The 25,710-nt window shown below is 34.5% G+C and overlaps 1 protein-coding gene across 1 annotated transcript in view; it reads right to left on the minus strand.

Annotated features, from left to right (window-relative positions):
• Window positions 1-25,710, minus strand: part of LOC114326805 (protein pigeon) — a 76,553-nt gene that overhangs the window by 35,865 nt on the left and 14,978 nt on the right. The window contains exons 2-5 of the mRNA XM_050648676.1: window positions 25,238-25,642; window positions 13,608-13,858; window positions 12,138-12,299; window positions 6,216-6,378 (exon numbers count right to left, since the gene is read on the minus strand). Coding sequence (XP_050504633.1) covers window positions 6,216-6,378; window positions 12,138-12,299; window positions 13,608-13,858; window positions 25,238-25,642 — 981 coding nt within the window. The remainder of the gene's footprint in view (window positions 1-6,215; window positions 6,379-12,137; window positions 12,300-13,607; window positions 13,859-25,237; window positions 25,643-25,710) is intronic.

Genomic DNA, 25,710 nt, shown 5'->3' on the forward strand with positions numbered 1-25,710 from the left:
TATTGCTATCTATTACTATAGCGGATCTACTGAGCTTTATCACACTCATCAATCACCCTGTATATTGAATTTTAATTATTTTAGGACGAAACATTTTTTTGTCATTACTTTTTAAACCACAAAATGTATGGCAATATATTTCTAATAATGTTTAAAAAGTAATGACAAAATAATTTTTCGTCTTACAATAATTTTAAATTCGATATGTTTACCTGTACAAATGTGCTGCGCAGTAATGAACGCAAACTGTATCAGTAGCCAGATGGCCGGTACGGTATTCGAGGAAGCATAGGGAATAATATATTAAAGAACCAGTTGTCTTAAAATAATTTTTTTTCTGAAGTTGCTAGCTCTTGGTCCATAAGAGGCCTTTTCTTATCCATATCTGCTTCTTCTTCTTGTAGTTCCTTCTCTTATCGGAGGTTGGCTATCATCACAGCTATCCGTACCTTATTGGAGGCTGCTCAGAAAAGATCTACTGAGATGCAACTATACCACTCTCTTAAGTTTCTCAGCCAGGAAATTCTTCTTCTACCTATAGATCTTTTACCCTTTATTTTACCTTGCATTATGAGCCTTAATATCTCATATTTTACACCTCTGGTAATGTGGCCTAAATATTCTAGCTTTCTTGTTTTGATGTTCTTTATCACCTCTCAATCAAAAAATTGGAGGCATTTGAACTGTGGATGTATCGCAGAATCTTGAGAATATCATGGACGGAGAGAATCACAAACGTCGAGGTCTTGAGAAGAATGAATAAAGAAAAGGAAGTCATATTTACGATCAAAAAACGAAAACTGCAATACTTGGGATACATTACAAGAGGCGAAAGATATGAACTGCTTCGAATAATTATGCAGGGGAAGATAGCAGGAAAAAGATCCATAGGGAGAAGACGAAACTCCTGGCTAAAGAATCTACGGGAATGGTATAGCTGTAGCAACAACGAATTGTTTCGGTCAGCAGTTTCGAAAATACGTATAGCCCTGATGATCACCAACCTTCGGAACGAAGATGGCACTTGAAGAAGAAGAATCCTTTTGCAGCCTTCTTAACACTTCTGCATTTGTAACTCGTTGGATCCATATCTGCAAATGACACTAATAAGACTAATGGTGCACTTACATACTGTACTGTAAGACTAATGGTACACTTATATACCGTACTGTAAGACTAATGGTACACTTACATACCATACCATAAGACTAATGGTTCCTACTTATTAATACCATAGACTTTAAAAACAGTCAACTATTTGTTTTACTATAAATAAATGGCAATCTAAATATACTTACTATAAAAGACACAAAAACAAATAGTTTGCAAACTGAAATAACATAAAAGACTAAGTTTTTCAACCTAATAAAAATATTTGTAAATTAAATATTTTTATCTACGACTGATACATAATATATGTATTATACTTGTGGTGTTTGCAATATAATGCCATATAATAATCCCTTAGGGATTAATAATGCGGGATTAATAGCTATTAATCCCTCTGGCACAACAATCACAAAATTCACCACGGAAACAAAATAATCAACCTCAAAAAGTGTCACTGTCAAACGAATAGTATATTTGACAGTTTGTGGATACATTGATCAGTCTATGAGAAACAAGGCAACTACAGCAGATACTATCGCTAAAGAGATAAACAGTAATGTACCATCTTCTTGTTCTACAGCAATCGAGATCCCAAATATTTGTATTAAAAACTCTACTAAAGTTAATGATGATTCTCAACCAATTCAGTTTATTAATTGTACTATTACTAATTTTAATGTTTTTAACAAATAAAGTTGTTCATTCAAAATCTTAAATTAATTAATTTGTCGTAGATAAAGTAGAGTATACTACTCGCAATAATGGCTCTCATTCCCTCGGAATGTTACTCCCTCGCTGCTAACACGGCTCGGTTCGTAAATATTCCTCGGGAATAATAGCCATCATTATTGACTCGTGGTATAATCTACTATTAAAAGATTTTTAATTGAAAAACTTATTGGCCCATTTTCCTAGTGACACCTCCAAGGCTTCTACAATATGCAAGCCAAATGGATGCTGCAGTGAAGACAAAAGGGAAGGAATTCTACACTATGCAATTCACAACCTCCGTCTGCTGCGTGGTAAAGTTCCAACGGAAAATGGACCTAGTTACCCTATAGGAGTAATACTAATATAAAAATAAAAATGTATACCATTTTTATTCAGTTGCAATGCGAAGCCAAAACTGTCTTAACCTTTACTCAGATCAGAGAGTGCAGCCAGCACTCTTATCGACGATTTCACCTCTTGTTAGAGGTTCATCAGAGACTGCATAGGCTGCTTTCTCTAGTCTAGGTAAAAATTTTCGACATATTAATCCCCCATTGCAACTGACGAGAAGGTAGTAGGTGCGTAGCGGCATCTGCTAAATAAAAGACTAAGTTTTTCAACCTAATAAAAATATTTGTAAATTAAATATTTTTAAAATATTTTTAATTGACAAACTTATTGGCCCATTTTCCTGGTGACACCTCCAAGGCTTCTACAATATGCAAGCCAAATGGATGCTGCAGTGAAGACAAAAGAGAAGGAATTCTACACTATGCAATTCACAACCTCCGTCTGCAGCGTGGTAAAGTTCCAACGGAAAATGGATCTAGTTACCCTAAAGGAGTAATACTAATATAAAAATAAAAATGTATACCATTTTTATTCAGTTGCAATGCGAAGCCAAAACTGTCTTAACCTTTACTCAGATCAGAGAGTGCAGCCAGCACTCTTATCGACGATTTCACCTCTTGTTAGAGGTTCATCAGAGACTGCATAGGCTGCTTTCTCTAGTCTAGGTAAAAATTTTCGACATATTAATCCCCCATTGCAACTGACGAGAAGGTAGTAGGTGCGTAGCGGCATCTGCTAAATAAAAGACTAAGTTTTTCAACCTAATAAAAATATTTGTAAATTAAATATTTTTAAAATATTTTTAATTGACAAACTTATTGGCCCATTTTCCTGGTGACACCTCCAAGGCTTCTACAATATGCAAGCCAAATGGATGCTGCAGTGAAGACAAAAGAGAAGGAATTCTACACTATGCAATTCACAACCTCCGTCTGCAGCGTGGTAAAGTTCCAACGGAAAATGGACCTAGTTACTCTATAGGAGTAATACTAATATAAATATAAAAATGTATACCATTTTTATTCAGTTGCAATGCGAAGCCAAAACTGTCTTAACCTTTACTCAGATCAGAGAGTGCAGCCAGCACTCTTATCGACGATTTCACCTCTTGTTAGAGGTTCATCAGAGACTGCATAGGCTGCTTTCTCTGGTCTAGGTAAAAATTTTCGACATATTAATCCCCCATTGCAACTGACGAGAAGGTAGTAGGTGCGTAGCGGCATCTGCTAAATAAAAGACTAAGTTTTTCAACCTAATAAAAATATTTGTAAATTAAATATTTTTAAAAGATTTTTAATTGAAAAACTTATTGGCACATTTTCCTGGTGACACCTCCAAGGCTTCTACAATATGCAAGCCAAATGGATGCTGCAGTGAAGACAAAAGGGAAGGAATTCTACACTATGCAATTCACAACCCCCGTCTGCAGCGTGGTAAAGTTCCAACGGAAAATGGACCTAGTTACTCTATAGGAGTAATACTAATATAAATATAAAAATAAAAATCTATACCATTTTTATTCAGTTGCAATGCGAAGCCAAAACTGTCTTAACCTTTACTCAGATCAGAGAGTGCAGCCAGTACTCTTATCGACGATTTCACCTCTTGTTAGAGGTTCATCAGAGACTGCATGAATGACTGCATGTGAATTGCATAGTGTAGAATTCCTTCTCTTTTGTCTTCACTGCAGCATCCATTTGGCTTGCATATTGTAGAAGCCTTGGAGGTGTTACCAGGAAAATGGGCCAATAAGTTTTTCAATTAAAAATCTTTTAAAAATATTTAATTTACAAATATTTTTATTAGGTTGAAAAACTTAGTCTTTTATTTAGCAGATGCCGCTACGCACCTACTACCTTCTCGTCAGTTGCAATGGGGGATTAATATGTCGAAAATTTTTACCTAGACCAGAGAAAGCAGCCTATGCAATCTCTGATGAACCTCTAACAAGAGGTGAAATCGTCGATAAGAGTGCTGGCTGCACTCTCTGATCTGAGTAAAGGTTAAGACAGTTTTGGCTTCGCATTGCAACTGAATAAAAATGGTATACATTTTTATTGAAATAACATAATTTAACAATTATTGTTATCAAAAAACAATGCATTATGCTGGTTGTACCAACCATCACATCCAACTCAGCAAATTTAAGTTTTACTAAATAATTTTAGGATGCTACATGTGAACGTGACCCAAAACGATGCAATAGAGAACTGACTGGTATATTTTTAAATATTATTTAACGGCAAAAAATCATTTTAGGCTCGTTTGTAAACATAGTGGTACACATATGTACCTGGAATCTCGAAAGGGTTAAGTTCGATACCTGTTTATAATGAGAAATATCTTGTTTTTCAAAATAGTCATCAATTACCAAGATCACTTCTTTACGGTTGGAAAATCTATGACCACTGAACCATTAAGTTTTCGGACAGAAAATATTCCTAGGAGTCTAAATCTGGCGAATAGTGTGCGTGAGATTGCAATTCAAACTTTAATTTATAAATTTTTTTCCACTGCAATCTGTGAGCTGGTGTAGTTTTGATGAAAGTTTTTTAACCAAATGTGACCTTTTTTGCTTGAACATTATGAAATTATACATTAAAGGAAATAGATGTCAGTAATTTAACTCTGTATCAATGAATGCCAATCATTCAGGTCATACATACGATATACCTCCATATTTACGATATTATTTTCTTCCTCTTTATAAGCAATTCTGTCACTCCATCTTTTGCGCGGTCTGCCGATACTTCTACCGATTGGTGATTTATCTCTTGCTATTTTGATCACACGTGTCTCCCTATTCTGTTTATGTGTTATTCCATTCTTTTTCTATTTAGTGCCCAATCGTTTATACACTGTACGTTACATTTTCTTCTAATGTCTTCACTCCTCTTTCGATATCCCAGCCTACTTCCTGTAATAATTCTTCTCAGTACTCTCATCTCTGCCGTTATCATTAGTTTTTGTCTTGTGGCTCTATCGGGTCGTGTTTCTGATGCATATGTCATTATTAGTCTTATACTGGCTTTATAAATTCTTAACTTCATCTCAGTGTCAATATGTCGGTTTCGCCATTGCTTTTTGTACTAGATTTCTCACTTCTTTGTCCAGGTTTCCCTAGCTTGACAAAGTAATTCCAAGGTATTTTATTTCTATTACTTGTTCAATACTGATACCATCAATTTCTATTTTACATCTGATTGGTTCTTTACCATGGGCGCACATGTAAAAAATTTTAGGAGGGGGGCAGACGTGTGAAGATGTTGCACATTACATTTTGTATACTTTGGATGACAATATATAGTTTATGGCATCCGAAAAGCTAGGGAAGGGGGTACGCCCCCCACCCGCCCATGGGTATGGGAGCCGATGTTCTTTACTGATTACTATTGTTTTAGTTTTCTCTGAGATGAAATTAATTGTCAAATTGAATTCTTTTGCTCTTATGTTAAATCTATGGACTAATTTTTGCAGACTATCTTCATCTTGGGCTATCCATACTGCGTCGTCTGCGTAACAGAATAACATAATATTATCATATCGCAAATTATCTATTGGAATTCCATTTATTGCATCCTGCTGTGGAAGTTAAACGATCGTTTCTACATAAATGTTAAACAGTAAAGTAAAAGGATGTAGCCCTGTCTCACACTGTTACTTATTCTATCTGTTCTATATATAGACCGTTGGAGATCCTTAATTCTGCCTTTTGATTCCAGTAAAGCTGTTGTATCATCCTCATATCTTTTCCGTCAAGACCAATCTCCCTTAATGCCCGTATTAAAATTTAATTTATAAAATATATTTCTTACTGCGATTGTTAATTTGATTCACAGCTTCATCTTACTTCAGTAAGAATTACATCGCATTAGCTAAATTTGTATAAATATACCTCATTTAAATAAAAAAAATCACAACAGATGCATTTTGTTTAACGAAAAGTTGTGTAAATATCGCTTTTTCCATTTTAAAGACATACATACGCTTTTTCCATACACTTGGTGCCATACTCTATCCTAAGGAAAATAAATACCACTTACCTCGTAATTTGAATAGCGGTCTAATAGTTTTTGCTTTATTCCATGGTATATCGTTAATTACACAGTGAATGACACAACTTTGATGTAATGCTGTTACAGAATAGGCGAAGTTTATTGGAGTAGTATGGTCGTCATCTTCTAAGCTTACCGTTGGTTGAATGGGCTAAAATTATTCTTTTTTTAAGAATTGATCAACCACTTTCTTGTGGTGAACGTATATTAAGGTGCGTACTGACTAGAGCATTTTTTTTCCGAACGAAACAAACGAACCGAACAAGCCGGGCGCGCACAAACAAGTAAAAGCTCAGGTTATTCGAAGTGTTCGTTATATTCGCCGCGTTGCCATGTTCTGCTCATTTATTTCAGTGTTCGTCCGACCATAGTAGCAGAGAATGTGGTTATAGTTGCTGAAGCCTTTTTTATTATTCAATTTATTACAAATAAAAAGAAATAAAAAAAGACATCAAAAAGACATTGGATAAGAAGCTTGTTTTTAAGTCGTAAAAAACAACTCTATAGTTATCGGTTCATCTCTATCTAAAAGAAATGGTGGTGTGTTAAAATTACATTGAGACTTATTTGTTAATCACATATAACTTAAAAAAATGAAAAAAGGAGTGAGGAAGGGTAGCTTCTAATTTATTTTCCCGTCCTTAAGTGGAAAGTTTGATGCGCCACTGTCGACGCATGTGCCACTAAAAAGTGACAACACAGTGTTCATACACTTCCTTTTGTGTTGTACTATTTAAGTTATAGACCCTTGTCGTGCCTAAAATGATTAGCAAATTTCATCTATACCGGCACCTAGTCTATCTCTTGTTACCCGTGTTAAGCTGCCCCCCACTTGCAAAAATTAAAAAACAAATAGCCCTGATTTATGAGCTTTCATATTCCGCAAATTAAAATTTTTGAGCTCGTTACACTGAGCAGGAATTTAATATTTTAGTGGCTGAGTCAGCCCCCCCCCCCCACTACTTAAAAATAGGGATATTGAATCGAATTTTTGCGGCAAAATTACGAGCTATTTATGAGCTCTTAAAATGATATAGTTTCGATTTTTGAGCTCATCCCCTTCACCCCCCAAACAACCCTTTAATTGATTTAACTTAAGAGAAACATGCTGAGAAAAAATTAAAATATATCGAATCGCGGATATAATTTGTATAGGTTTTATATTCTAAGAATAAACTCTTAAATCACGCGCATTTCGATTATTGAGCTGCAACCCCTTCGCAAGAAGACCACCCCTTCTTCCCGGCTTAAGAGAGAGTTGTACTTAAAATGCATTCAATTAATTAGCGACTACATATCATTTAATAATTTATGAGCTTCCAAAATACGCGCCTTTAGATCATTTAATTGCAATTCCTTTTATATAGTGCAGTCACTGAAGGTAAAAATAAACTATTACCTTCAATTTCGGTGAACCTTCATCGATTTTCACGAAAATTGGTGAGTGGTTAAAGGAAACCTTAAGAAACAAAGGTGACATGGTACCACCTTGCGCCTTTACCCTGAAGGTGGATGCCACCCCTTCTCGGGGGTGAAAATTATTTTATCAAAAATAACTCCACAAATCGACAAATTATAAGCAAAATTTTTTATATAAAGTTATTAAAATAAGTCAATACTTTTTGAGTTATGAAAGATTAAAGATTTTAATTTATTCGTGAAAAAAATGCATGTTTTAAAGAAGTATTTCACAAATGACTGAAAAACTAAGTTTTTACAAAAAGTTGATAGAAGTTTAATTCGTATAGCTTATATTCTAAGAATAAACTCTTAAACCACGCGCATTTCGATTATGGAGCTAGAACCCTTTCGCAAGACAACCACCCCATCTCCCCGGATTAAGAAATAATTTTACTTAAAATGAATTAGATTAATTATTTGGCGACTACATGTACATATCGTTTAATAATTTATAAGCTCGCAAAATACACGCATTTCAATTATTGAATTGCGATTTTCTTTCTATAGTGCAGTCACTGAAGGTAAAAATCATCTATGATCTTCGATTTCGGTGAACCTCCATTCATTTTCACAAAAATTGGTGAGTGAATAGAGGATATCTCAAGAAACAAAAGTAACATGGTACCAACTTGCGGTTTTAGCCTGGGGTAGATGTCACCCCTTCTCGGGGGTGAAAATTGCTTTATTAAAAATAACCCCACAAATCGATAGAGGGACAAATTCTAAGCAAAATTTGTTATATAACGTTATTAAAATAAATCAATATTTTTGAGTTATTAAATATCAAATATTTTAATTTTTGTGAAAAAAAAAATGCATGCTTAAAGCGATTTTTCATAAATAACTCTAAAACTGTAAGTTTTTACAAAAAAGTTTTCATCACTAAAATTGAAGCTAATAAAAATGTAATAAATTCCTTACTTGAAAAACCATTTAATGTTAATTTAAAGTAAGTTATAGGTAATTGAATGTATATTTTTTTCTGCGAGTATTCAAATACAAGGATCTAATCTTAAATAACGGGAAAGCGATGCAATTTATAATACTTACTAAATACTTGTCAAAGTACTTAGAAATACCTATCAAATGAGCTCCAGAAGAAGTTGATAGCATCAAAATTTATACTCCAAAATTTACAAAAATTTGAAAAATTTTGATTTTTTTAAATCAGATATATATTTTTTAAAAATATTCATTTTAAATCGGTCAAAATGTTTAAGGTCTTTACTTATGCACGCTAAAGTAAAGAAAGTCTTACAGAGATTACTAAAGATTTTAATTTTTGTGGAAATAGCGTAGGTTTTATTTTTCACTTTTTTCTAAAAATTTGAAAGGGTCCTATTATTTTCATGTTCACTTGCTTAATTTTGATGATATCAACTTCTTTCGGTGCTCATTTAATAAGTATTTCTGAGTACTTTGACAAATATATATTAAGTATATTTTATAAAATGCATCGTTTTGCTGTTAATTAGGCTTGAATAATTAGATTTGACTTCTCGCCAAAAAAAATACATTTAATTAACTATTATAACTCACTTTGAATTAATAATAAAAGGTTTTTCAAAGCTTTAATTTTGGTAATGATAACTTTTTTATAAAAACTTAAACTTTTTAAGTGATTTACGAAAAGCCGCTTTAAAGCATGCATTTTTTCACAAAAAATTCAAATCTTTGATCTTTAATAACTCAAAAAGTATTGATTTATTTTAATAACTTTATATAACAAATTTTGCTTATAATTTGTCCTTCTATCGATTTCTCGAGTTATTTTTAATAAAATAATTTTCACCCCCGAGAAAGGGTGGTATCCACCCTCAGGGTAAAGGCTCAAGGTGGAACCATGTCACCTTTGTTTCTTGGGGTATCCTCTAATTTTTCCTCTAATGATTTTTACCTTCAGTGACTGCACTATACAAAAGGAATTGCAGCTGAATGATCTAAATGCGCGTATTTTGGAAGCTCATAAATTATATTAAATGATATGTAGTCGCCAGATAATTAATTGAATGCATTTTAAGTACAACTCTCTCTTAAGCCGGGAAGAAGGGGTGGTTTTCTCGCGAAGGGGTTGCAGCTCAATAATCGAACTGCGCGTGATTTAAGAGTTTATTCTTAGAATATATAAGCTATACAAATTATATCCGCGATTCGATATATTTTAATTTTTTTCAGCATGTTTTTCTTAAGTTAAATTAATTTCCGGAATATGAAAGCTCATAAATAGCTCATAAATCAGGGCTATTTGTTTTTTAATTTTTGCAAGTGGGGGGGGGGGCAGCTCAACACGGGTCAATTTGTTACAGCGCGCTGTGTAGTCTAGGCGCCAGAGGGGTCACCGTGTCCTTTTAAATTCTGATGGACAAACTTAACGGTGTCTTATGGATTTTTGGCTGCTGATTACGAATTTCGAGGGTGGATTTTGATCCGAGTGGTCAAAAAATTGTTATAAACAATTTAATTGTTTATAAATTGTTTATAAGGCTCTGGCTCATAAACTAAAAGAGATAAAACAGAATGTTTCAATTAAAATTTGTTCTTTAATAAAGAACGAAGAAAAAAACGTTTACTAAACTTAAATCCAACAGTCAGAACTCAAGATATTGTAAAATTAGTGCACAATGCAAATTGCAAATTGCAAAATAAGTGTTTTTCGAAGCTTTATCGATCGTAACTCAGCTTTTGCGCATGCAAATAAGCCTTAGAAGGTCTCATTTTAAAGCTTCAATAATAGGCTTTCAAACAAAGTTTGTTAAATTACTTTATCTTCATTTTTTTTAAAGTTATACATGTTTGAAGCTATAATTTTCTTAAAAAAATTGTACAATAATTTGTTTATAAGGCTTTCAACTAAATTTGAGCTGTAAACATTTATATTTTAATTGCCAATAATGATAGAAGAACTCGAAAGGAACATTTTGAGCTTTTTAAAATATTAGTAAGTTTATTTTTGGTCAAGATATCGATATTTTAATGGCGCGCTATGAGGCGCAAAATCGGCTCACAGTTAAGTATGTAAGTATTTTTTGACGCTTTATCGATCGTAACTCGGCTTCTACGCATGCAAATGAGCCAATATGTGATATCCATATTATAAAAATTGATCGAGTTCTTTTACAGCATCATCATTGCATATAAAACGAGCATTTATGTTGTGGCGGCATACACACAATTGACGTGCCTTGATGATGTTACAAAAGAACTAGATCCACTTTATATGGATATCATATAGATAATTAGACTCTGAAGCCCCAGAAAGTTTTAGTTTTACTGCCTACAAGAACAGACTTAGTACCACCATGTAACTGTAAAAATTGCTCTAAGAACTTATGCAGATGTAAAAAAGCTGAGATTCTCTGTGTATATTTCGATGCAGATGCATGGAAGATAATGTTTGTAAAATAGTATTAATAAATAATATCAACTTACTTTCTAGTTATATTTCTGAAATATTAGTTTCTAATGCTTTTTTTCTCATTTAGTACAAAAAATAAAAGACAATAAAATTAAATAAAATGAAAGGTGATACGAGGTAAAATATGATGATTTAATTATAAGAATTATATGATAAAATTTTATTAGGATCTTCAAAAACGAAAAATGAAGATAACACATATTATATAATAGAAATTATAATTTTCATCGAGAAGTTAGCGCGTGAACCTTTACGCGTTGAGCCAATCTCGCGCCTCAGAGGGCGCTATTAAAATATTGATATCTTGGCCAAAACTAAACATACGAACATTTTCTTAAGCTCAAAATGTTCCTATTGAGTTATTCTATCATTATTGTTAATTAAAGTATACATGTTTATAGCTCAAATTTGCTTGAGACCCTTATAAACAAATGAATGTACAATTTTTTTAAGAAAATTTTAACTTCAAACGGATATAACTTTAAAACAAATGAAGACAAGGTAATTTAACAAACTTTGTTTGGAAGCATATTCATTAAAATTTAAAATGAGACCTTCTAAGGCTCATTTTCATGCGTAGAAGCCGAGTTACGATCGATAAAGCTTCGAAAAATTACTTATTTTGCAATTTGCAATTTGCATTGTGCACTAATTTTACAATATCTTGAGTTCTAATTGTGGGATTTAAGTTTAGTAAACGTTCTTTTCTTTGTTTTTCATTAACGAACAAATTTTATTTTAAACATTCTTTTTTATCTCGTTTAGTTTATGAGCCAGAGTCTTATAAACAATTTATAAACAATTAAATTGTTTATAACAATTTTTTGACCACTCAGATCGAAATCCACCCTCGAAATTCGTAATCAGCAGCCAAAAATCCATAAGAAACCGTTGAGTTTGTGCATCAGAATTGAAAAGGACACGGTGACCTCTATTTGGCACCTAGACTAGTGCCCGTTCGGAGAAAAATACTCAAATCAGTACGCACCTTTAGATATACGCGTTATAACATATTAATTTATTTGGTTACATACCTGATATAAATAATTATGGCATATACAGACACATCCTGTAGGATTAGTCAATACAATTAAATCTAATGAAGAATCATGGATCCTTAATGGAACTACGTCATCTTCGTACGTTGCAGATGAATTAAAAGTTGATAAATGAGGTAGATTAAGTGGGATGTTCAGCTAAAAGTTTAAAAAGTTTAATGAAAAAGAAAGGAAGCGATACAATAAAAAGGAACTCTTAGGAATTGGTACATCTTGGAGGTGTACCCATTATTCCTATGCAGATGGGAACATCTTGAAGATGTTTGTCTATCTATCTAATTTATTTGTCATTTATATTATTTCTTCGTCTTTCTTATGAGTTTATCGATGAACAGGTTATCATGATTAATAATGGTAATGACCAATGACCTATATTATATGACTACAAAACTGAAGAAAGAGTATAAATGGCGAAGAAATTATAAAACATATAATAACAGTGGAAATATCTTCCCGTAGAAACCTAGACATCGAACATTCAACAGAAAAATAATGAAATAATAATGTGAGATGTATCGCATTACAGATATATTCCCAAATTGTTACGCACTTAGGAATTTTTAAATTTAAATTTTAGCCAAATTTTTCCTATATTTCATATTACCGATATACATAATATTTAATTTTAAACTTCGCCAACCATTTTGAAATATTGAATGACGAAGGAATACGGGCCACAGAAGAATATCGATGGTGAAAGTTCCCAACCTACTATGTCAATTTTTGGATATTTTGTTTTGTTGCCCTAAAATTAAAGTGAAATACGTATTTTGACTGCTTACCTTCCTATGCCGTTTTTTCATGTATGGCCATCTATAAGCCAATTAATGAAATAACGACATAGGAGCTGTAAATAGCAAAAATACATATTTTTCTTTAATTTAGGGTAACAAAACAAAATAGCCAAAAATTGACATAGGAGTAAGATGGACCTGGATGAGGAATCTAAGAGGTGAATTTAAATGAAAGCGAACACAAACGAACAAGCGAATTCGTTCTTTAAAATTATTGTATTTGTACAGCGAGTGTTTGATTCGCTGTACAAATACAATAATTTTATAGAACGAATTCGCTTGTGTTCGCTTTGATTTAAATGCACTCTTAGATTTCTCATCCAGGATATTCTTCTGTGGCCCGGATTCCTTTTACCCTTTAATGGTCCTATTTTGTAGAGAACAAATAACCAAGCTAACACCTACGAATTCGTTCCTTCGTTTGTGTTCGCTTTGATTTAAATGAACCTTTAAAGATGAGTGATAAATGAACTGTTTAGAACAGCTGTAAACAAAGTTCGAATAGCCTTGATTAGATGATATCCAATCTCTAATAGGAGAGGAATGGAAAGAAGAAAAATAAACAAATATATCTGAGTCAATATCTTCTTTGAATTCAGTTTTTCATAATTCATAATTGAACAGTTAGTAATAAGAGATAAGATATCATTACCACGGATTCATGAGGTTGATCATCATGAAATTGTAAACCAGTAAGTGTTGGTATAACTTTAGTATTATCATCCACAGTTATTTCTTCTCCTGCAACAAGTCCTCGGTTCCGATGCTTGTTGTGGATATAATATAGCGTTTGCTCACACGCATCCCATTGAGCCCAAAAAAAATTCTTTACTAGCAGTTCGCTAGTGAGCGATTCCTTTTTTATTGTGTCATCAGAAGGTTTTATTTGGTATTGGTAAATACCTAAAACGAAAAAAATAAAAACCAGTAGCATTATAGGCAAAGTAATAAAGCACTAAAATCGGCCTTACCTCCGAAAAAAAAAACGACAAGACGGATCTTAATAATTCTTTTTGCATTCGATTCGTGAATGCACCAGGAACCTTTGTGACCTCTAGCCATGAGATAATTTTGAAAAACTGCATCTCAAACAGACAATAAAAAAAATTCAGAACTCGTCAATTATCGGTAGAAATGAGTTCAATTTTGTTACTCGGAGTTTTTGGGGTCGCTGAAAATGAATATGACGTCGTAAGTAATCTCCGGCGTACCTGGTGCCCAGGGTGCCTACTGTTTATCTCGTCTTCTGGAGTTCTCGGCAAATTCATTAAAAAATTAGTGAAAAATCATTAGTCACGACATAAGCAGTAGGTACCCTGGACACCAGGTACTTCGGAGACCACTTCCAATGTGATATTCGTCGTCAGCGACCCCAAAAACCCCAAGTAATAATTTTTGACTAATTGTTTAATGAATTTGCAGAAACTTACAGAAGACGAGGTAAACCTTAGGTACCCTGGGCACTAGGTACTCCGGAGATCACTTCCGATATCATATTCGTCGTCAGAGACGCCAAAAACCCCCCAAGTAATAAATTTTGACTAATTTTTTAATGAATTTGCCAAAAACTCCACAAGACGAGGTAAACAGTAGGTACCCTGGGTACCAAGTACTCCGAAAATCACTTTCGATGTCATATTCATTGTCAGCGACCCCAAAAACGCATTAAGTAATGATTTTTGACTAATTTTTTAATGAATTTGCCGAGAAAACTCCACAAGACGAGGTAAACAGTAGGTACCCTGGGCACCAGATACTCCGAAAATCACTTTCGATGTCATATTCGTCGTCAGCGACCCCAAAAAACCCCCCGGAATAATGATTTTTGACTAGTTTTTTAATGAATTTGACGAGAAAACTCCACAAGATGAGGTAAACAGTAGGTACCCTGGGCACCAGGTACTCCGGAGATTACGTCCGATATCATATTCGTCGTTACAGACCCCAAAAACTCCCCGAGTAATGATTTTTGACTAATTTTTTAATGAATCTGTCGAAAATTCCACAAGACGAGGTAAACAGTTGGTACCCTGGGCACCAGGTACTCCAGAGTTCACTTACGACGTCATATTCGTTTTCAGCGATCCCAAAAACCCCGAGTAACAAAAAGAACTCATTTCCGCCGATAATAATTGACGAGTTCTGAATTTTTTTTTGTCTGTTTGGGATGCACTTTAAGAATGTATTTTTTGTATGCAGTTTTTCAATATTATCTCACGGCTAGGGGTCATAAAGTTTAATGGCGAATCGAATGCAAAAAGAATTATTAAGATCCATCTTGTCGTTTTGTTTCGGAGGGTCAGTGATTTATTGCTTCAACTATTACATAAGTTAAGGTGTGTAGTAAAACTAAAAGAACAGAACAGCTGCAAGTAAAGACGGGATAACAAATGAGTTCTTGAAATATGGGGGAACGAAAATGACTTTTTCAATAACAAGATTAATTAACATTAACAAGATTATAAGACACTATAAAATAGTATTATTCAAAAAGGGTGACAAGAAAAAACAAAAACTACAGATTTTATCAATCGAGATATTAATTTTCTAAATACTACTCTGAAACTTACAACTAAAACTTGACAACAACGAATAAGCCAATTAATAAAATTAGCAGATGAGCAACAATGTTTCCGTACGGTAAGGTTATTTACAAATGCAATATCCGGCATAAAACAGATTGCAGAGAAAGCATTAGAAATTAGAATACAATACATCCCTATGTTTGATTGATTTCAGGAATGCATTTGACAGAATACAGACAGAATACATTTGACATTTTAAGATGTAATACATCTCTTGTATAATGACCGAGAGATCAATATTTATCTATACTACATTCGCTCTCGCGAGATTTTTTTTTGAGACATTCGGAATAGGAAACGTACAACACAAAAATTCCTACCTCACACTATTAACTGCTAAAATCAACTCAAATTAACTTAATCTTTCATTAAAAAAAGAAGAATTATTAGAAATAGTGGGAGTGTCTACTAATCTCATAAAATTTTGTGAAGTTTATTTCTACAAAATATTTTTATTTTGTACAATAAATAATTTTCTCATTTGCTATCAATACAATATAATCGTTTAAATAAATAAATATTGATTGGCGTAAGGTTTATGTTATTTTTATGTCTGTTTACTATTAATAATATTGGATATGAGCAGGTGCGTTGGTTTTGTAGTAATTTCCAGTCACTTCTGACAACTGAATTTTTCAAAAAAGAAATTACTAACGTCAGTGTCAAAAAAAATCTCGCGAGAGCGAATGTAGTATAACATTAACCATCACATTTAAATAAACACATTCGTCGAGAGACGTTAAATAAACACATATACTTCATCTAATTTACTTACCGTTGCACGTCATCCGCGTCATAGCCCGTGACGTCACATGATACCAACACGAAATATTTAGGCGGTAGGTGTGTTCTTTTTATAATCACTTTGTCGAGTACACTGGCATTACAGCCACTAGACATATTTTATTATATACGCGTAGAAATAATATTTAAAAATTTCTATTAATGTTAACGTAAAGAAATACACAAAAATATGTTTCATTTAATTTGTACAAATGGATTATAAAGCGTTTTTATGAAGCACATTTGTTCGGAATACACTGTAACTATAATCGAACGAAGGTGGCATTTTGACATAAATTGGTAACATTTATTTGACAGTTGCGATGATGACAGTTCATATTTGTTTATATTATTTACTACAAGTATTTATTTCAATATATTTACTGTTTTTATTATGTACTTTAACGTAAGATTATAACTTAATTCTTGTTTTCTATTTTTAAAGATTTTATTTATTTACATTGAATATTAATTTGTTTTGCTGTAAAATCCACTTCCGCAAAAATTGTGTGACGTATTTGATTTAAAATGAATTCAAGAATTTTTTGTAATTGGGCAACAATGTCAACTTAGATCTCTAACGTAGATAATGACGTGCAACAGTAAGTAAATTAGATGAACTGTATATTCTCCTTTTCATGAACATTTTTCAGTGCGTCACAAATTATAGAAAAAAAGGTAAGTCCGTGATAATACACATTTATGACATTTATTCTAACGTGACATTTTAGTTAAATCTGACAGTTGTCAAATTTGATTTTCAATTTGGAATAAAACCAAATCAATCGTGTCTATTGCATTTATAAAATGGTATTTTCTTCCATTTGTATAGTCTTATAAATTGTACAGATTATATTGATAATATTATTATTTTATTTAAGCAAGCAAGCAAGCATAGTGATTTAACCCAGCCTGAGAGACTTGCTCACCCCTAGAGAATGACATTCGGGTGATACAATTCATTGGGGCGAGGAGGATTAACTCCCGTAAGCAGGAATCACTCCACCCCGCTTCAATGCTCCAGACCATCCACTTACCCCCCGATAGCACTCTGATGCGCTATAGGGGCTCTCAATCAGCAAAGTGCTTATCATATGGGAGTCTTGGGTACACGGACTCCCATATGAAATCCTACCCCGATCAATGCAGGCCAGCGTGAGGCGCTCTATTCCCGCTATCTCTAGTGACTTATCTTCGATCTGTTTTGCTTGCTCGGGCGCCGAGTCCCCGCTCTGGGCTATGTCCAGTTCGGCGACTCGGCGCTCGAGGATGTGGGCCCCTCATGCCCTTTTTTGGGTTTTGTTACTAATATTTTTTTTTTTTTTTTGTGGCTTTCGCCTATTGTTAATATTTTATTGATTTGTTTAGTGGCTGAAGCCGTTTTGAAGTTTTTTGTATATTTTTTTTGAGGGATGTCTGAAAATTATAAAAATCAACATTAATAAATATAATGAGATGCCAAAGGTGAGCAAGTTGTCTTCTTTTGATAGAGCTACGATTATCTAGCCTTTATTATATATTTAATAATATTTGTTGTTTGGGTCTCCTATGTTTCCATCTATGGTACACATCATACCTTAATATCTCTTGCAAGATCCGGTTTGGGTGGTCTTCTAGCTCAGCAAATTTTGTTCTGGCTTTTTCCTCCATAATATCCAGTACTCTTATTTGTTTTAGGTCTCTAAATAAGAACCGTTCGGCGACGTATCTGGGCACGTTTGCAGCTTCTCTGAGGCAGTTGTTGTGTGCCGCTTGTATCTTCTTTTTGTTACTTTGACTTATGTGACCCCATGCAAGAGATGCGTATGTAATTATTGGCAGTATAATGCTATTTATCAGTCTTAATTTTGTTTTCATAGCTAATTTGCTTCTTCTTCCTGTGAGTCCTCTTATTGCCGATCTGGCCGCTGCTGTTTTCTGGACTGTTGCGTTGACATGTGATGTGAATGTAAGACCTTGGTCCATTGTGACTCCTAAATATTTAACTTCGTTTTGCCATTCGATGGGTCTGTCTTGCAATGTTAGCTGTTCTTCTGGGTTATCTCTTCTCTTTTTGAAGATAACCGCTTGGGTCTTATCTGGATTTATTGCTATTTTCCATTGGATACTCCATTCTTCTATTGTATCCAATGCCGTCTGTAGATTTCTTACAGCTATATCTAGGTTCATGTGTTTTGCAGCAATTGCAGTGTCGTCTGCATAAAGGCTTATCAATGTTCCGGGTGTTCTTGGAACATCTGCTGTATATATGGTATACAGAAGGGGTGATAAAACTGCCCCCTGTGGTACTCCAGCTTCCGGCATCCCGTGTTCTGATAGAACTGGTCCTATCCGGACCCTGAACTTCCGGTCGCTTAGGTACGAGGAGATGAGTTTCGTCATGGCCCCGCTGTATCCATAATCTCTCATTTTGTATGTCAGTCCTTCATGCCACACTCTATCAAAGGCTTTGCTTACATCCAGAAAGGCTGCTCCCGTATATTGTTGGTCATTGAATCCAGCTACTATATATTCGGTAAGTCTTAATATTTGAAGTTCGCTGGTTATTTTATTTAATAAATAATTCTTTTTTGATTATGGCGCCATCTATCGACAACTAGAATAATCACCGAACTAGAATAATTACCAAAGTATTCACAGACGTGCCTTTTTTTCTGTCACATACAATTTAATGCGTTAGAGAGAAATCGAAAAACTGTGACGCACTGAAAGATGATCATGAGAAAAAGAATAGTATTTTTACTACAAAAGCAAGATTACGTAGGTCAAAATTTCTGACGTAAGAGCACTGTCAAAACATTAGAATGTGACTTTTCATCATGGCCACGTTTATGTCATTACTTGTCAGAGATATTTTTCTTTTTCTTTTTTTTTACTATAAAAATAATATCTATAATTATTTATTCTAATTAATGAATCCCATTATTTCGTTCTTGTTCAAAATAATCTATTAAAGAAGCATTTTGATTTGGCATATGTTTCTCAATACAAACATAAACATAATATGTAATTACCTACAATAGTTTTTAAATTAAGTTATATTTAATACATGTAGGTATTTATAAAAACAGTACAGTGTTTTAAAGCTATATGTGAATAAAATTGTGTTGAAGTAAAAATGTAGCAACACAGAACTGTCACATCATTAGCGTATGATTGTCTAATACACTAATACCTATATTCAAAAAAAAATATTATTTTCTGGAGTATTTAACTTAAAGGATTGTTTTATAAAATTTATATTATTAATAATAAAAAATGTTTTTGGTTATTTAGTTAATGTAATTCTAAAATTCTCAATGTAATCGCGATTACGTTTTTCTTATTATAATACCATGTTGACACTTATGCAAGATCGGGCAGTTCCGTGTGGGTGTCGTATAGCTGTGCTAGAGAAATGTCAATTTTAAAGTTGATGTTTATTTACGTTAATTAACATTACAAATATTTCGGCGTATTATTAATATATTTCGGCAAAAAATGAAAACAGATTGACATAATTAATTAGAATAAAGAATTAGAGATATTATTTGTACAGTAAACAAAAACAAAGAAAATATCTGACAAATAATGACATTAACGTGGCCATGATGAAAAGTCACATTCTAATGATTTGGCAGTGCTCTGACGTCAGAAATGATGACCTACGTAATCTTGCTTTTGTAGTAAAAAGACTATACATTGAGCGACCCGATAACATTGCAAAAGACACTATTTTGATAGTTACATAAATATGAAGTACCAGAAAGACGATCACACTTAAGATCACAAGGCACCCTGACTTCACGACCCATTTTCAAACAAGCTTCACCAGTAGTTTCATTAACAGCCTATCGGTGGACCATCAGATACAAATGAATGCACGATACTGGGCCCAACCTCTTTGATGTTCGGATATAACTTTGGAAACATGTTCATCTATCGTTCGATTCATTCTCTGGATCATTCAATCTGCAGTAGGTGTCGTTTCCACATCATTGGTACTAATCAACCAGAACATGTTTTGGAAGATTGCTGACTGATTTCTAAGCGAATATGTGAAACAGGCCTCCTCGTTTGGGATTGCATAGACCTCAGTCCATTTCGTAAAATAATCCATTGCTATAAGAATATACTAATTTCCAGTATCCGTTTCTGGAAATGATCCTACAATTTCAATGGCCACTCTCTCCATAAGACTATCAACATTGAACTATTTTATGGGGGCCTTCTTTTTATCAACTGGACCATTGTCCACATTGTCAAATTTGCATTTTCGGCACCATTGCGTTAAATATTATTTGTAGTTCACCAAATATAACCATTCTCGAACCTTTTATAAAGTCTTCGTAACGCTAAAGTGTCTTTCTTCATGTACTGTCATGTAACTGGTGAAATATTGCTGACATTTTTCTTTTATGTACGATCAAATGTTTAGCTTAGATTCCACATCATCCTCATTTTCAAAGATTCCATACAGAAGATTATCTTTCAGTAGCAGGCAATCCTGTTAGCTCCAATAGGCTCTAACCTCGAGACTACATGCACTTATATTTTATCAAGTTGGTTTTTCTTCTTTATTCTTCCAATGAAAGATTCAGACATAGATCAATGTCTTACGCATCTTGTGGCTGTTAAAATTGCCATTGTTAATTTATGACGATGGTTCATTATACGTAGTGAAGTCGTTCCTCTAATTTTGAACAGTGGCTAGAATACACACTGTAAGGCTCCAAGAGGCACGCCATGGACAAGATATATAGGCACAACTTGAGATAATCTAATGGATAAAATATTGGAATTGATCAAGAAAACCAAAACGCGTTAAAAAGATTAAAGAAAAAATGGGACGTTGGCCAGTAAGAAGACAAAGGTTAGGTGGATAGACGAAGTGAGAACCGATATTAAAGACATGGCGGATAGCTGGAGGAGAGCAGCAAAAAATGAGAGATATACTTAGAGGCGGATGCTGGGGGAGGCCAGGACCCGACTTAGGATGTAGCACCATCAGTGGCGTAGCTGAAGATTGGGGGCCCCCCGCGACAATTTTTGTGGGCCCCCGTATTATAAACATAACGACACCAACTATCAGCATAATTACTAAAATATGTGTAAAGGGAAGATAAATGGTAAAAGAGGACCGGGAAGAAGACGCATTTCTTGGCTTCAAAAGGACCCCGCACAAACCTTATGGAAAACAGGTCGAGTGGATTTCGTTCATACTTTGGGAAAATACTCTTTGAAGCATCCTGATAAAAAGTTCTCATGGGCACAACTCAATCGTATGAAGGATTTTCAAGATATAGAGGCCCAAACTCGGAAAATTATAAGATTTACGGGGTATTCCAATTCCGTGAGTTACTGGTTATTTGGCAACATGTAGAAGTTTGGATCAAGGAAAAGTACTAGTAGTCTATGATTTTTTCCTGGCTATCCAATGGCGACCTTTACTTTGACCTTCAACGGACGTCATCTTCTAGAGTTTCGAGGGTTTTCGGCATTCAATTGATATAAACAGATTACTCATGGGTTTTTGGGATCGGTAAACACGAATATGCCATCAGAATTGCCCTCCGGATGACGTGGTGGCCAGGGCCTCTGCAAGGGACGTCATCTTCTAGAGTTTCGATGGTTTTCGGCATTTAATTGATGCAAATGAATTACTGGGGGTTTTTTTGAGGTCGCTATACACGAATATGCCACCAGAACCGACTCCCGGAGCACCTGATTTCCAAGGTCAATGAAAGGGGCTCCTGGAGTTTCGAGGGTCTTTGGTACTACATTAATGCAAACGGATTAGTTATAGGTTTTTGGGGTTGCTGAACACGAATACGTGATCAGCACAGACAGAGGAGCACCTGGTGCCTAAGACAGGTTATCTTCTGGTGTTTCAGAGGAATCAAATGGATTACTCTTAGGTTTTTGGGGTTGCTGAACATGCATACATTATCAGATCCGACCCACGAATCACATTGTGCCTACGGCAAAATGTGATCACGTATTCGTGTTCAGCAACCCCAAAAACCTATAATTAATCCGTTTGCATCAATGTAGTACCAAAGACCCTCGAAACTCCAGGAGCCCCTTTCATTGACCTTGGAAACCAGGTGCTCCGGGAGTCGGTTCTGGTGGCATATTCGTGTTTAGCGACCTCAAAAACCCTCCAGTAATTCATTTGCATCAATTAAATGCCGAAAACCATCGAAACTCTAGAAGATGACGTCCCTTGCAGTGGCCCTGGCCACCACGTCATCCGGAGGGCAATTCTGATGGCATATTCGTGTTTTGCGATCCCGAAAACCCATGAGTAATCTGTTTATATCAATTTAATGCCTAAAACCCTCGAAACTCTAGAAGATGACGTCCTTTTAAGGTCAAGGTCAAAGTAAAAGTCGCCATTGGATAGCCAGGAAAAAATCCTAGATTACTAGTACTTTTTCTTGATCCAAACTTCTACATGTTGCCAAATAACCAGTAACTCACGGAATTATAATACCCCGTAAATCTTATAATTTTCCGAGTTTGGACGTATGAATCCTTCATACGATTGAGTTGTGCCCATGAGAACTTTTTATCAGGATGCTTCAAAGAGTATTTTCCCAAAGTATGAACGAAATCCACTGCGACCTATTTTCCATAAGGTTTGTGCAGGGTCCTTTACGAAAGTGGTATAACACTACTACTACTGAACTGTTCCGCGCTGCGGTAAACAAAGTCAAGATAGCCATGATGATCGCCAACATCCGGAACGGATAGGCACTTTAAGAAGAAGATGTGTAAAGGACAATATTTGGCCTTTCATTAATAATTTAGTTCATTGCCTTTATTTATCCGTTAGTGTTAATAGATTTTTTTGGGAATACACATACATGTCTCTTAATTCGAAAAACCTATTAGCAAGTTGTTGCAAATATTATATCTAAATTTACATTGAAAACATTAACTTCAAAACTTTTTTTGCTATGTTATTTTTTCGTCGCAGCTGAGCTCATCGTAAATTTTTTTTATGCGTTTTATCCGTTTATCTTTAAATTCTGGTATAATGCCCCACTATTCTGCTATTCCTGCTGCTTCTGCTACAGTTCCGGAAAACGAATTTCTCATTTCTTGAAGATTATCACGAGTTTTTTCAAAAAGTTAAAGGGCGACCGGTAACTCTGCCTTTTCAGATTGCAAAAGTTTTGATGTTAGATTAATAAAGTTGAGTATTTTAGATTGAATAGTAATGTTAACGGCAAATTCAAAATTATTCATATGCTCTAATAATGCATTAGCTTCTAATTTTTCATCGTTTTTTTTTAGATAGCAATGAAATTTTCGTTAAAGATTTCATTAATTGTCGGAAAGCTCGAGCAAAGCCGTAACATTATGTCTGGATGACCACGGGGTTTCACATAACCTTTTAAGTGTTGGCAAACGCGATGAGCCCAAAGTCATAATAGTACATAGTAACATAGTACATCCCACATCCCATCTTTTACTACTTGCGCTAAAAAAACATATAATCTCTTAATCATATTGTAAAAAAACCAACTCCTGTTAGGGATGATGGTCACAAGCTCGAGCTTAACTCGGCTCGGCTCGTTTGGCAAGCCGAGCTTCGACCTCAAGCCGGTTTGTTTCTTGCGAGCCGAGCCGAGCTGAATTCGAAACGAGCCGAGCTGAATTCGAAACGAGCCGAGCTTTGCTCAACGAGCTTGTCAATATTTTAGCTAATGCTTCATACTTTTTCTAATTAATTTATTTCTGCTACGACTGATAATTTTGTTTGAGAGTAAGTAATGCAGACTACAAATAATATGTATTTTTATTATACCTACATATATGCCCGTAAATATGGAATAAATTCCAGCCGGCTCAAAATATTCGAGTCGAGCCGACAGGACCCACGAGCTTATCTGTCAGCTCGAAGTTCAAGCCGAGCTTCTATCTCGAGCTCTGCTCGACATTCTGAGCCGAGTTCAAGCTTGTCAAAAGCTCGGCTCGGCTCGAGTTCATCCCTAACTCCTGTACACCAGCAACGGAATTATTCAATACTAGTTTCAGATTATGGGATGCACACTGAACAAAGGAAGCTGTTTTTTCAATGCCAGATGTGCGCCTTTGTTTGTATGCCTGAATATACACCACTCGCTTGTCCCAGCATATCCCTTTGCTCTGCAGTTGTGTATGGAAAGGTTCTTTGATTGTATAAATTTTAAAATTTTATTTACAAGACTTTGGTCCAAAATGCGAATAAATCCCAAAAAACTTTCAACAACTTCTGCTTAGGAAGGTAAATTATTTTGATCACAAGGTAGTTTTATATAACAGAAAACAAAACTAAACTGATCGTGTTTTGAAATATCTTGAGTGGTACCAAGAATTATTGAATAAAAACAACTTTTTTAATTAAATTGATCAATTTGTTTTCAGTTTCTTGAGCCAGCAAATTTATAACTTCGTTTTGTATTTGGGGGATCAAGTAATTTGTTTTTAAGTTATTGCTTTTATCGAATAATTTAGCCGGAAGAGGATCATATTGAGCTAGTAAAAAAACCACCGACAAAAAATTACCTTTTTGGGATTCACTGTCATCTAAACTACCAACATATCCACGAAACGCCAAATTGCACCCGGAAGGGTAAGAGTTACGTCAATTATCCGCTTCATTATTTCCTTCCAAATTCCCTATTTTGATGCTTACTAGGAAAATTTGTTTTGGTCCCTAATTTAAAGAAAGTAGAAGTATGAAGTTTGAAGGCTTTAAGGGGCCCTCCTGACGTCGGGCCTCCCGCCTTGCGGGCCTGTCAGCTACGCCACTGAGCACCATAGGAGAGAGAAAAAAATAAAAATACTAATACATTAAATTGTATCTTAGTATCTGTACATAAAAAATAAGTCCTTATAAAATTTACAAGCAAAAAAAGTTAATACAAAGGTACAAAATACATACCTTCTTGATGTATAAGAAGTAGAAACTTCAGAGATTGAGTCTCCACAGGTGAATTGAAATTCAAAAACTGAACAAACGTTTGGTTTTTTGACCCATTTTTGATCACAAAAGCATTTTCCAGCAAATCATCTATCTTATACAAGTAACTTCTATATATCAGTTCTTCAGTTTCTTCGCATTTTTCTTTCAAAACAAATAGTAAGACCGTCCGTGCTGCATTCATGGAGGCTTGAACACAATCCACCTTCTTTTCAAAGGAGTAAAGTGGGGTTAAGGTATTTTCTTCATAATTGTATTCTCCTATGCAAGTTTGGGATTTGTTTTCATCGGGGTTGGTTTGAACCCAGCTAAAAAGAAATGATTCATCTCGTTCTTGACCAAGCAGCCGCCATTCGTTGTAGCTATCTAAAAAATATTAAATTCAAATTTAAGTTCTGGAAAATATATGAAAAACCTATATACATAGGCGTAAC

The sequence above is a fragment of the Diabrotica virgifera genome, chromosome 4 (assembly GCF_917563875.1).
Source record: "Diabrotica virgifera virgifera chromosome 4, PGI_DIABVI_V3a".
Lineage (NCBI taxonomy): Eukaryota > Metazoa > Arthropoda > Insecta > Coleoptera > Chrysomelidae > Diabrotica > Diabrotica virgifera.